This window comes from Sebastes umbrosus, chromosome 14 (assembly GCF_015220745.1).
Source record: "Sebastes umbrosus isolate fSebUmb1 chromosome 14, fSebUmb1.pri, whole genome shotgun sequence".
NCBI lineage: Eukaryota > Metazoa > Chordata > Actinopteri > Perciformes > Sebastidae > Sebastes > Sebastes umbrosus.
The window spans coordinates 2,759,283-2,773,021 of record NC_051282.1 but is presented as its reverse complement, the minus strand read 5'-3'; the positions used below and the strand labels follow the sequence as shown (position 1 = coordinate 2,773,021).

General features: G+C 43.6%; 2 protein-coding genes across 2 annotated transcripts in view; both read right to left on the bottom strand.

Annotated features, from left to right (window-relative positions):
* Positions 1-267: 267 nt before the first annotated feature.
* On the bottom strand, positions 268-13,720 carry LOC119502265 (U1 small nuclear ribonucleoprotein 70 kDa-like). The gene is given in 12 exon segments (XM_037793135.1): positions 268-1,399; positions 1,401-1,432; positions 1,499-1,701; positions 1,795-1,897; positions 3,012-3,113; positions 7,357-7,438; positions 8,787-8,849; positions 8,964-9,028; positions 9,110-9,164; positions 12,300-12,362; positions 12,925-13,078; positions 13,477-13,720. Coding segments are annotated over 11 exon segments (1,455 nt in total). The 5' UTR covers positions 13,072-13,078; positions 13,477-13,720; the 3' UTR covers positions 268-859.
* Positions 4,430-13,739, bottom strand: part of scaf1 (SR-related CTD-associated factor 1) — a 27,176-nt gene continuing 17,866 nt past the window's right edge. The window contains exon 4 of the mRNA XM_037793064.1: positions 4,430-5,087. Coding sequence (XP_037648992.1) covers positions 5,070-5,087 — 18 coding nt within the window. The 3' untranslated portion in view covers positions 4,430-5,069. The remainder of the gene's footprint in view (positions 5,088-13,739) is intronic.

Here is a 13,739-nt window from a genome sequence, read left to right as displayed (position 1 = left end):
TGTTGGCTGATGAAGTAATTTGCAAATGGCAAGCTGGACAGTATCATGGAGATTGGACGTTACAGATAGTAACGGTGATATTTGATTGCAATTTACGTCACTGTTTTGGCCGATGCCGGGATGATCGCTTGTGCCTACGTAGTGCGATCAACAGGATGCTGACTGCAGTTCACTTAACAGCGGTGTCATTAATAATAAAGACTTTCTAAAAGTTACATATAGTACCTTTAAAGATTAGAAAAAAGAAAACAGTCACAAGTTGTGTAGTCAGGAGGATACAATATGGAGGAGCTCTGTCTTTAAGCCACATCTTTATTAAAATGACAGCAGATATAATTAAAAAAAAAAACTTTATTCCAGAATGAATAAACGGAACAGCCCTCAATTGTCACACAACACTACGTTTCCTTCAATTTCACATACATCGAGGAGAAATTTGTCACTTGGTTCCAAATGCGCATACAATCTAACTGCTTTATGAATCTGGAAGTAAAAGACGACACAATGTACCCATCTAAAACGAATAGAGCTTGTGTTTTACAGTTCATCCCAAGCCGAGTGAAAAAAGAAGAAAAAAAAAAAGACCGTTAAGGTAATCTGAGAACATCTAGTGGCACGGATTAGTTGGGCAATGCAAGGACAGCTGCAACTTTAGTGAGATCAAATCAGTTTCTATGCATCAACTGTGCGTGCAACGATATTAAGTGGAATATTTCAAAAGATTCTTGACAAATAGGAGGAAAAGCTACTGAAGAAGCTCCGACATCATTTAGGCTTCCTGTGCCTTGGTAAAAAGTTAAAGTATAGTATGAAACAACTTATTTACGAGAGGGGGGTCTGCTGGGAGAGGGGCCATATCTCAGTACTCATCACCTGGTGCCTCCATCTTGTAGCCGTTCTCGCTGGAGACGTAGCCGTCAGCCGATGGCACCGACTGCTGGTCTATCATCCCGTCCTGACTGTACTCTTCCATGTGCGGCGGCGCACCTCCCTCGTCCTCGTTGCCCATGTCATCTTGGGGGCCCATGTCGTCTCGTAGGGAACCGTGGCGCTCCTCTCTGCGTTCCCCCCTGTCTCTCTCCCCCCGCTCCCTCTTGTGCTCCCTGTCTCTGTCCCGGTCTCCCCTGCGCCTGTCTCTGTCCCTGTGGCTGCGCCTGCGGTCCCTATCCCTTTCTCTGTCCCTGTCTCTACGCTCCTCCACGCCTCCTTCACCCACTTCTCCCTCGTTCTCCTCCAGCATCCGCTCCCCGCCTTCGGGGGCCCCGTCTCCCTGGCTGACCTCCTCCCCGTCCAGCCCCTTGCCTCTCTCCCTGTCTCTCTTGCGATCCCGGCTCCTGCTCCTTTTCTTCCGTTCTCGACTCCTCTCCCTACTCCTGCTGTCTCCTCCCGCTGCCCCCCCCGCGGTCCTTCTCTCGCTCTCGACGCCGGCTACTACCACCACCGCCGCCGCCGCCACCACTACCACCGCCGCCGCTACCACCGCCCCCGCCACCGCCAACGCCGCCACCGTCCTCTCCTACCCCAATCGGCCTCTCCCTCTCTCGGGAACGAGTGCGTCGGCGCCGTTCGCGGGATCGGGACCTTCGGCGCTCTCTGTCCTTGTTGTTGGTGTTGTCCCGTTCGCGCTCCCGGCTGCGCTCCCTCCGTTCTCCGCGCTCTCCGCGCTCAGCCCGCTCTCCCCGCTCTCCGCGCTCCCGATCACTGTGAGCAGTCAGAACAGAAAGTGAAGACCGTTATACACAGCGGTACTCAAATTTTACACCAAAACGACTGATCTTCGCTGAAAGTACTCACACTACTCCCAGGGGGCGATCATCATAACGTGATGCATCATCTCGGCCAGAGTGCTTGATGTTGACATCGGCTCCACCTCTCCTAGTGCCACCCAATCCACCACCTAGATAAGAAAAACAAGCAAGACAAAGTCAAATATGTGTCAAGTGTGGACGCTCAGACTCAAGAGACTCAACACTAGTGACTGAAGGGGACGTATCCACCCTTTTGACCTGCAATGAGGTTGTGTTCAGAAAGACGATGGCACTGCATTGGCGTGGCTGTGTTGCTACAGCTAAGATAAAATACTAACCTGGGTGTCAAATTTGAAGGGTTAACAGACACAAAGACAGCGGTTTACACCCCATTGAGGCAGAAGTTTACTATACATTATAATGGTGACTACTTTGTTCACCCATCTCAACACTTTAGCCCAGGACAGACCGGCCGCAAGAGCAGCATGTGGCGGCTGCGTTACCTGTTGTTTTTTATTTCGGTGTCCTTGTTAACAGGTTAGAGCAGCCACACAGCCTGCGTGAGACACGCGTCTCGCCTATTTTTGACGGGAGCCGCGCGGTTCACAGCAACAACAGACAGTGAAGGTGATCTATTGATTGTATATTCACATCATACCAGCAACATAACTACAGTCTCGATGTCTAGACATCTGTAGAATATGTTACGGACATAGAAAAAAAAGTAAAGATTTATTTTTAAATCAACACTTCCTGCTTTCATTTCAAAATAAAAGCCCTCAAGCGTTTTCTTTTCCTGGGAACAGAATTCCTTTATGTGGTAACGCAAGGCTTTTATTCTGAAATATTTGCAGGACAGTGTTGTAGAACATGCAGTGACTTGCAGAGCTCCATGAATGAATATAGTACGGGGTTTTATTTGTCGATTGTTACTATTATTTACAAATTACCACACGTTTCTTAACCTTTCTCTGTCTAAAATAAATATACATGACATTTATAATGAAATGGCCATTATGAAAGGCAAACTATATGTATAAAGAAAAGAGCTGACAGCAGCAGCAACAGAAACGCAGCAGAAACGCAGCAGGTCTGAACACCCGACGCGTGAATCACGCAGCCGCCACGTGCTGTTCACGTGGGCGGTCTAAGCATGCTTGAACATATTTATATTTTTATCCTGTGACGCAATGTGAGCAACAAGGAGAGCCAATCACACATTCTAATCCCACAGAGACCGAATCAGAGTTGTTAACTACTAACCTAGCCTGCGAGGATGCCATCCTTTTACGGTGCGTCCTCGTTCCACGTCCACCAGCACCCGTCTACCGTCAATCTTCTTCCCATCTGCATGCTTGTAGGCGGCTGGAGAAGAGGAATGGGGAGAGGGAAGACAAGAGGTGAGATAGGAATACGACTGCATCAATGTGGCCAAGGAAACAAACAGTGCATTATTATACTGACCAGGAGCAGGCGAGGCCGAGATGGCTGCTCTCTGGGTAAAAGCCGAAGGATAATGGGAGCAGACTTCCTTCCACCCGATGAGTGATTGATATGTTACACTTTTAACTGCATCATTTAAATACCCAGCTTTCAGTTCTTGTCTGCATTAAACAACAGTACAATGTAGCCATTTTAAGTCGTCCAGGTTGTTTTAAGGCTCAGACACACCAACCCAACATCAAAGGACTAGCGGCGACGAAGGCCAACTGTTGAGTCGCCTGACGTCGCCTTCGTCTTTGCCAAAAGGTTGCAATTGAACACACCGCAAAGACTACAGCCGACAGCCAGTTAGCACGTACGTCAGCTCTGTATTATATATTTGTTATATTTAACTCAATCTGCTGGGAAAGTTGATATTGTAGTCATCTGCAATTAAAAGCACTGTGATTACCATAACTGTATGTGTTGTATTCACCTGTGACAAATATCAGATTTTTTTCTTACAGGTGAAATGTCATTTCTTTGAAATTCGAACACGCCAGGCGCGCACACTGCAATGCGTTTCAAGTTTCTGAACAACTGAAATCTATCGTAAGTCCAGACACTCGATTTTGACCTTTAATATTTACTAATGCTTGAGAATAAATTAGTGATTGTGCGCACACACAACAGTATGTCACTGGTCAGGCAGATCAAATTGATCATGTACTATTGGCAGAATTGGATTTTCAAATCAAATATTATGGTATGGCATTTGCAAGCTTCATGAGAGATAAACACGAGCAACAAAGGGGTCTCCAGCATTTTGGCATATATTCAGACTTTGTCATCATCCCTCATCCCGTTATACTACACATTAGTCTTGTATAATGGAAGGTGGACTTGGCGAAATCCAGGCAGCTCATTCTGGCTGCTACACTGGTCTGATGTAGTGATGATCCCTGAGGATACAACTTTTAACGTCCAAGAAGAGGGCCTTACCGAAACCCATCAATTTACAGCAGACAGACTGAGGGCCTTACCAAATCCTCACATAAACAGTCAGAGGGCCTTACCAGACTCCCTCACTCAAACTATACACTTGAAGGTCTTACCATAATCCCTCACTCATGGGCCTTATCAAAGTCTCTGCCCCAGTCTTAAGGCCTTACCAAAAATCCCCCAGCACCAGAGTACACATACCATCACAAAACCTCTATCAGGGGGCCTTACCAGAACCCCATCCACTTCCTGTGTTCACATCCATCCAATGATAGGGCCTTACCAAACCCCCACCAGTCCTACCAAACTGACCAACTGAAAAAAAACAAAAAAAAACAGACAAAAACAAAAAACGGTGCTACCTTCCTTACAGGAGTTGCCTTATCACAACCGCCCTTTTTTTCTTTTCTTTTTTATACTAAGAATTCAATCAAGTCATGTTCACGGACAAACTGGCATGTGTTGGATCTAAAGTGGCCTGAAATATCAATAGTCCAGTGTTTTTAAACTTATTTACTGACATGTACATAAACTGAAACTTTTCTATAAGAATCTTGACCTTACTATTGTTATGAATTAATATGTAAGGCTACATTAATTAGTATCTACCTTATGTTATGTAGTGAATAAATAATGTATGAATAGCCCATTTTAGCAGAATTACCAAGAAGATTGCCCTCATCTGCCATTTCTATTAAAGCCAGCTCAGACCTATTGGTTTTGGACAGTATCATAACATTTAGATAGATTTAATGGGGTTGTGAACTTTATTGAGTCAATTGGGCTCTACAACCCTGCCAGGCTCACAGAGGTTTACTCAGAAAAATAGGCAGTTTGGGGAAGGGAGTCACAGAAAAGCTCAGCTTCCATTATTTACATCTTGAGGTGCCTTTTTAATTAGCACTGATATTTTAACTATTTATATATATATTACGGAAAAGTAATTGCAGAATGCAGTCCTATAATTCCTTAGCTGCAGCTTTTGCTCGTACATACAGGGCAGGCACAGTCATGCAGCCGTACATTAAATGTTTCAAGTGTATCCACAGATAAACCAGATTTTCAGTTGAACATCGTCGGCGTACAGTTTGACACAAAGCATGGCCCACTGAGCTTGATTAACCCCGGCTAGGTCTAACTGGACTAAAACCAACTAGCATTCTACAGCTGAGCTGACAACAACTGGTGCACTGCAAAAATTATCCAGGTACTCTAGAATTTCTGTTCCGCACGTGCGAGTACCGTACATAAATAGACTATCCTGAGAGCTCAACGGTGCTGCACCTGGAGGGTTTTTGCTATACTAACTTTTTAGCCGCTGGTAAAATACGTCCACTCATTAAATACATGCTCTACTTTCTAACCATGGTGGTTATGTCAAAGCAAACGACTAACACCTCTATTTGGAAATTACCTCCGCTAGTATATTTCTGATGTTTTTTTAATGTGAACCAGTAGCTGATGTGTGTGGGATGCAACTATGTCGCGGCAGGCATATTGCTGATGGGGATTTGCATTCCAAGCAAACATTCAATAATCACTGGGAACTAGTAGATTTTTCGAAAACCGTCGCATACCCAGGTCGGATTTGAATGACGATATGCTCTGCTCCTGGAACAGCTGATCTACCTGGTGAAACTACGAGGGGCGCAGCGCTCGCACGCCTAGACTAATGCCTTCCCTGCTGACCTATTTTTACACATTACTGAAATGTATTGCTACGCAACAAGAAAGACTGAAAATTGCGTCACTGGGATTCTAAAAAGCTGCTACATATTCAGTCAATCTACACAGCATTAATCACAACTACCTCCACCAGAAGGTGGTGGGTCTGACAGCTGTGGAACAACACATTGGATTTCTCTTTCTTGTTCACCGACGTTGTGCCCCTCCATACAGCTAAGTTATTGCGAAGCATGAGCCCTAAATAACATGAGGAGGCTTTGACATAAAGGGCAGAATCATTGGGCAACATTTAATACACTAGTGGTCAGGGGTGCGTTCAATGGTCAAAGCCTAAGATCCAAGTAGTAGTTATTGCACTGAAAGCTCTTCAGGGCTTGCAAAGAAAGACGCTTTACCCATTGAACGTAGCTCCTCTTCCCTATGTAGGAGATGGAGGGTGGAAAGAAATCTTACCCATCATACAAACCCATTATACCAACCATATACTGAGCTGTGGTAGTAGGGTGTAGATGTATCATAACCATCATCATCTGCCAGCCAGCTCTGGCCAATAGCCATCACAGATTGGCGGCTGCAGTGGCAATGAGAACAACACACAGTTAATATACTGTTTAGCCCCCACATCCCCCCTCAGTTCACCCCCCCCAACTATGACTACACGTGTGCTGTGATTCAGCAACTCTGGTCTTGAAGAGCCGATCACACTGATAAATCCCAGAATGGTGTCATTGTGTTAAGATGGCACCATTCGCTTGTCTAATGGGACAGTACTCTGTTATTCACCGTGGCATCACCGCCGGCTTAAAATTATCTCACTACTGTGGTGAATTGAACTAATCTCACCATGACCAGGGTTGAAGACCACCAATAAAAAAAACTTTGACAAACAAGCTCAATACCTAGGGTCCTACAAAAGCAGGGTTTCCATACAGTCCTTGATACATAACCCCATTCAATGCTTGGTGACCAGCCTGACCTTTGTGCTTACCATCACAGTCCACCCAGGAGAGCTGCTCTTCCACAGAGCTACAACGCCTAACAGTTAAAAAGACAATGTGCCCTTTGACAGGCAAAAGATGTTCAGGTTCACAGATGAAAAGACACAGCTCTACCTCTTGGTCCTCCCACTTTTCCCAGGATGCCCCACTGAATGAAGTGGTTCCCCCTCCTCAACCAGACTATTAGTCAACTGATGACACGCGTCAAACACAGACACACATTTCACACAACCACCAGACTTCAACATGCAAATTGTAGAATATGTGTACTTTAAAAAGTACTCTGATTGCACAAACTATCTATTTTGTCGTTAGGTAGTAGTCGCCTTCCTAAAGGGTTAGAGAATGTCCCCACCCAGTATCATTACATAAATATGCATATACAATATAGGACAGGGGGTTCAACTGAAGAACCAACCCTGCATGTCAGAGATCAGTCTTCATGAACATGTGATATATACAGAACGGTTTTGGACTCAGAGGTCTACATTGGTACTCACAGTGCATGTCCCGTTCATGCTCATACTCAATGAATGCATAGCCCCGAGGCTTCCCCGTCCTCTTGTTGTAGACTATGTAAATCTGTAACAAACAAAATGCATGGAGATATTGGTTGGCTGTGGAATTCATCATTACACAAACAAACCTGCTAGTCCACACCCCAATACATTTACACACCACATCAGCTGTGTGTGTTTGTGTATATATCTATAGATATATCTATATCTAGATATATATCTAGATATATATACATATACACACACACACACACACACACACAGTATATATATATAAATAAATAACAACCCAATGCTCCATTTACTGCAGGTCAGTTGTGCTACACTGTACAAGCAGTTACATTTTTACAATGACTGAGCACAAACATAATGACAGAATAATTATTTTTGTGACGTGACCATTTGCACCGTTCCTTGGGGCAATATTTGCTGACATCTAGGGATGCACCGATACCACCAAGTACTTAAATTTCGGTACTCGCCGATACCGAGTACCGATAAGAGTACTTCTCTGTGCCAAAAGACCCTCGTTAACAGCCAGCTGGAGGGTGTGAGCGACACACGGCAGACCGGGGAGTCCCGCTTACGAGGCGGTGCACCGCGACCGGCTCTAGGTTGGCTTGGAAAGGCTCGGGGCGAAGGTGGCTCGCTGCCGCAGCTTTACAACGCTCCCCGCCTGGACGTCGCCGCACCATGGACAAAGGGCTCGCTGCGACCCCTCTCCGCGCCGGGGACAGCCCCCTGCTCCGGGGCGGACTGTCCTCATTGCGCCCCGACCGCGTAGTGCCGCCAGATCAGGACTCGGCCTACGTAAAAGGCGCCAAGGGTCTGTGCCGATGTTCGGCAACCCACACGGACCAAGGGGTCTAACGCACGCGCAAGTCAGAGGGTGCAAGCAAAACCCCGTGGAGCAATGAAAAGTGAGGGCCGGCGTGCCGGCTGAGATGGGATCCCGGCCCAGCGGGGTCGGGCGCACCACCGCAACGTGGTATCGGAGAGTTTTGAGAGTCCATGAGCACAGTATCGGACCCGATACTTGTATCGGACCCGATACTTGTATCGGTGCATCCCTATTGATAACAATTTGGAATTTCCATTACACCGACATTGCATAACAAAATAAATTAAGAATACAGTGTGCAAAAGTGGATGTGCCACTGACATATCTCTAAATGTTTCAGGTGTCCCTGAGGTATCAGAACAAGTTCTGAACATGACACTGGCACAAATAGTGGCAACTTAAAGACTTTTTATCCAAAACAAATCCTGTAGGCCTAACAGATTTAGATATAATCTGAATGGATTTCAAGGTGTAGGCTTGCAGGGACACATATATAGGATGTAATTAAAGTGTTCTTTGAACATTTACTGTAAACAGGTCTAGACAAGTGAGAAACAGTAGCTAAACTTACCCGTTTGATGGGGCCATAGACCTCAAACTCACGACGAAGCTTGGACTCTGTAGTATCATAGTTCTACAACAAAGACAGAATACCATTAGACAACAACAAATAGAAATTTTTGCTTAATCTACAGACTTGCTTCAAGAACACTTAAAATCACACAGTCATTTGTTTCAGCATACTCACCACTCGTGCAACAAACAATGTCTTGAAGGCATCCCCTTGTGCATTGGGGTCGTTATGGGGGTCCCCTGACATAATGCAAATAGGAAAGCAGGATTAGTGTGAGCCAATAAAAAGAGCTTGCCAAGTGTGTCACTGTGAAAACTTACAAAGCTTGAGTTCTGTCTCCACTACTGTTTGCCTCCTCTCGATCTTCTCTCGCCTCTACAAAAGCAAAAGATTAGCAGGAAATGGTCAATTCTCAACAATCACTCAATGCTCGCTTGGGATCACTGTCCCAGTCTGTGTGCAGCTCCATGGACCGCTGGAAAAATGCAGCTTTCATATACACTCAGTGTACACTACTATAATAAAGCGAACCGTGGCACGAGGTTCAAAACTCTCCTACAACCAGCGTAATAATCTGACCAGCTGTCAGTATTAGAGTGAATTAACTGTTAAAGTGGGAATTATGACCAATGAGCAACTGTTGGTTGTTAAAGGAGACATATCATGCTCATTTTCAGATTCATATTTGTATTTAGGGTTTCTACTAGAACATGTTTACATACTTTATTGTTTAAAAAAACCTGCCTGAATATACCTGTATTTACCCTCTGTCTGAAACGCTCCATGTTTACTTCCTGTCAGCTGATGTCATTCACATACACTGCAAAGGGAAATAAACTGGGACACATTTAGAATGTTTACTTTTAAACTTTGAAATGTTCTAAATATTGTAGATTTGTGACATCACAAATGGACAGAAATCCTGACGGCTTGTCAGGGCTGTGTGTATTTCTCTGTGGATTAAGTGTTTCGATACTTTCAAAGTATTTATATAGAACTTCAACCTGCTTTATAATATAAAAGCCATGAAAATGTCACTTTTTATAATATGGGACCTTTAACAATTTCAAAATAATAATAAAAAAAAGTTATTTTCTGCATTTCCTTTGTTTTCCCTATTGTACAGAGAACGTATCGAACTGTGAATTTTGTGTACCGTTACGTCCCTACTGGTAAAGGTGGAGCTCATTTAAATTACTTTATATACTGCTGGGTAGTTTAATCTATAATAATACATCATAATGTATTTGTTGATTTATATGCTTTATTAATGACCTGAATCTTCAAAGCAACTAAAGCTGTCAAATAAATGTAGTGCAGTAAATAAGTACAATATTTCCCTCTGAGATGTACTGGAGTAGAAAATAACAGAAATGGAAACACTCAAATAAAGTACAAGTACCTCAAAATTGTACTTACAGCACTTGAGTAAATATATTTACAGTTACATTCCACGACTGATTTCTTTACAACAGCAATATCTGATCAAATATATAGTCATTACATTTGTATTCTCAGTGCATGACTGCATCCCCAATGTCCATTTATTTTATTTTTTACTGTACTGTAGCAAAAGAGCATTGTACAAGAAGACGAGGAATACATTTTTTTTTTTAATAAAATACTGATAATAATAAAATGGAGCTTTTATCTTTTTATCTGATAACTAATCGATTAATCAAAGTAACGATCGACGGATTAATCGATTATCCAAATAGCCGTTAGTTGCAGCCCTGATCTTGATGCTCTGTGTAAAATCATACCGTCTGCACTGGTTTCACTTGAACAACTTTATGAGTTTCAGATTATGTATTTCGCTCGTTCACAAAACAAAGATTCTCAAATTTCCCGTTTGTTTACAGATGATCACATACAAATAACTTAAATCTGAAAAATGAAAGCTGGCTGCATGTAAGTTACTACATTGCATCGTTGAAAGCAGAGCTGCAACGATGAATTGAAGAGTTGTCAACTATTAAGTTAATAATCAACTATTTTGATACCTGATTAATCAGTTTGAGTAATTTTTTTAAGACAATAGTTTAAATTCTAAATATTTTCTGGTTTCTTTACTCCTCTGACAGTAAACTGAATCTCTTTGAGTTGTGGACAAAACAAGACATTTGAAGAGGACTTCATACAACTGTTTATGCTTTCACTGTCAGTTAAACTGCAATTACTTTGGCTATGCTCCTGGAGTAATGGTTGCATCACCAACATACAGTATAAACCAGCCGGTTTTACTATTTAATCAATAACGGACTGTTGCATTTTTTACCCATTTGGTTTATAGCACTAGGTACGCAGTCGTATAGACAGGGTCTGAAATTAGCACCCGCCACCCGCCAAATGCGGGAAAATTGTTGGCAGTTTCGGGTGAAATCATCAGGGCACCCGTCATGTTGGCAGGCAGGGAAAATGCTGGGGATGGGAATAGAGAACCGTAGTTGTCCGCTTTCTTAGCATCTTTTGCCTCTGCGAGTATCGATTCCTCTTATTGATGCTTTCCCGTAGTTACGCTGCACAATGACGCATAGGTACGCTGTATCATGTTTCAGTTTGTTTTCGACTGGAGTCAAGGCGGAGAAGAAGAAAAAAGCGCTCAAAAGCATGGCACTACTAAACCTGAGGGGACGCACCCTATTTTTCCCTGATAACGCGACACTGTAAAAAACAGATCTGTGTTTAAATCAGCAGGATAGTGTTAGTAACATTAGCTGTTAGCAGCCGGTGGGCAGCACAGTCCTGACTGGATAAATAGTGGAGCTACTAACATTAATGGAGGTGCCATTCAGTTAATATTATGAGACGTTCAAGCTCTGCTCAGCAAAATGACCATTGGGCAAAGGTAAATTACAACGTTATCATGGCGTGTTCAAATATAATCTCGTAAAATTAAGTTTTTAGCGGGAAACTTGAATAAATCCAGTTGTTTGAAGGAGATGTTTTCACATCAATATAAAATAGATAGAGAAAATTATGACCTGTTTAAATTCCTAACAAAGTACCAAGATTTGTTTTAATCAAAGTAAATATTTAAATAATAATTTAAATTGTGTTTTTATGCAAATAACCACTATAGATAACAATAAGTACAGCACAGTGTACAGTACCTCCCTCCCCCCAAAATTAGGGCTCCCCAGAAGCTACGGTGTAATTCCAACACTGTAATTTACCGTGTATATAATGTTTTTTTATGTCAAATATATCAAACATTGAATGACTTCAGATCTAAAATGTTATTCCTTCATTTAGCGCAGAGATTTCAAAAGTGGTAGATAAAATTTCTGAGTGGCAGACAAATAAAAAATACTTGTCTGCCACAGCGGGAGGAAGTGACACAAGTTCATTTCAGACCCTGCTTATAGAAAAATTGACAATGGTGTCTCGTACACAAGCTTGTGTAGCATCCCAAGCCTGAACTAGCATCTTCACAGACCGGGAAGAGTCTTGAAACGCTCCTTTTACTGAGCACCAGTCATGGCCCCTTCATCTCATCTCATATCATACCTTTCTCTCCAGCCGCTCATCACGTGTCTCTGCTCTTGTTGGTGGAGGGGCATCTCTAGGATCCTGATCACAGAGTGAAGATAAAACAAAGCATGGTGACGGTATTCAAGTGTAGCGTGGAAAATATGACTTTCTCTCTGCATCATACAGCCTAGAGGTGTTTAAAATATAATTTAGCATTTCCATCCTCCATATAGTGTGACTACTGTTCAGAAAGGTTGCCTTTTTCACCTACTTGTTTACATAATAGTTATGTGTTTATTTCTACGTTTGTTCAGCTTTGTTGTCCTTGTTCTTAGCTTTATGTCTTTTACTTCTTCCTGTGAATTGTTCTTGGAACTGTGCATCACTACTTTTGTAGCAGGAGTGATTCTAGGATCAGACCTTTAGGGGGCTCAGCCCATAATGAGAATGTGACATGTGTATAGTAGGGCGTCTACAGGTCTTGTTTCAACATTGGGGGGGGACACATTAAGTGATTAAAAACGGCATGTTTTTTGCCCCAAACTGCATGTGATTATCATAAAGTGGGCATGTCTGTAAAGGGGACGGTAAACGAGGTATTGAGGAACTATATGTACATAAATCAGAGCATACAAATATTACATAAACATGAAATATTTACCTCGAAATGCCTGATGAAGGGCGCGATGCCGCTGTAGGGCTGGTTGTGATGTTTCTCGTGGGGCAGCTTCTCCAGCTGAGGCAGGAAGGGGATGGGGTCCCGCGGTGCAAAGAGGGCCAGCAGGTTCGGGGGTAAAAACTGCGTCATCTTTCACCTACAGGACCAATAACATACAGAACCAGCACTATTAGGAACATCCAGACACGTTTCTACCAGTGAACGGCAGAGCAACACGAAGAGCGGAGCTAGCGAGACAGCTAACGTTAGCTGGATGAGCTAACTGTTGTCTTCACCAGGACGACGTCCACACCGAGCATGTGACCACAATGTAGGACGTTACGTAACACGAACACGCACCGTTACTTTATACACACACAGCGTGACCAGTATAGATAGCTCAGAGAGTTATGAGATGATATCGTCTCCACGGTGTGGCGTTGAGTCTTGCGTGGAGCCTTCTGCGTTAGCCATAGAGCTAACTGTGCTAACTGTGCTCGCCAGCAGCCTGTGGTCCGGGTTCAGGGTTCTGGGTTCAGGGTTCAGGGCTCTTACCTGCTCTCCTCCGCTGTCTTCACCAAATGTCAGACCATGAACCAGAGGAAGAAGCGGACGATGTATGCAGGTCTCCTGGACCGACTTAACTCTGGCAGAAGTCGACAAAGCAGTGCGTTCAAGGCGGTGACGCTCCGGATGTGCAGGCCGTGTGTGAGGAGACCAAACAGTTGAATGTGAACGCGCTGCTCTGCTGCGATTCAAAATGGCGGGATGCCGGAAATGGGCGAGAGATGTCGTAAAACCGCACCAGGAGAGCACGT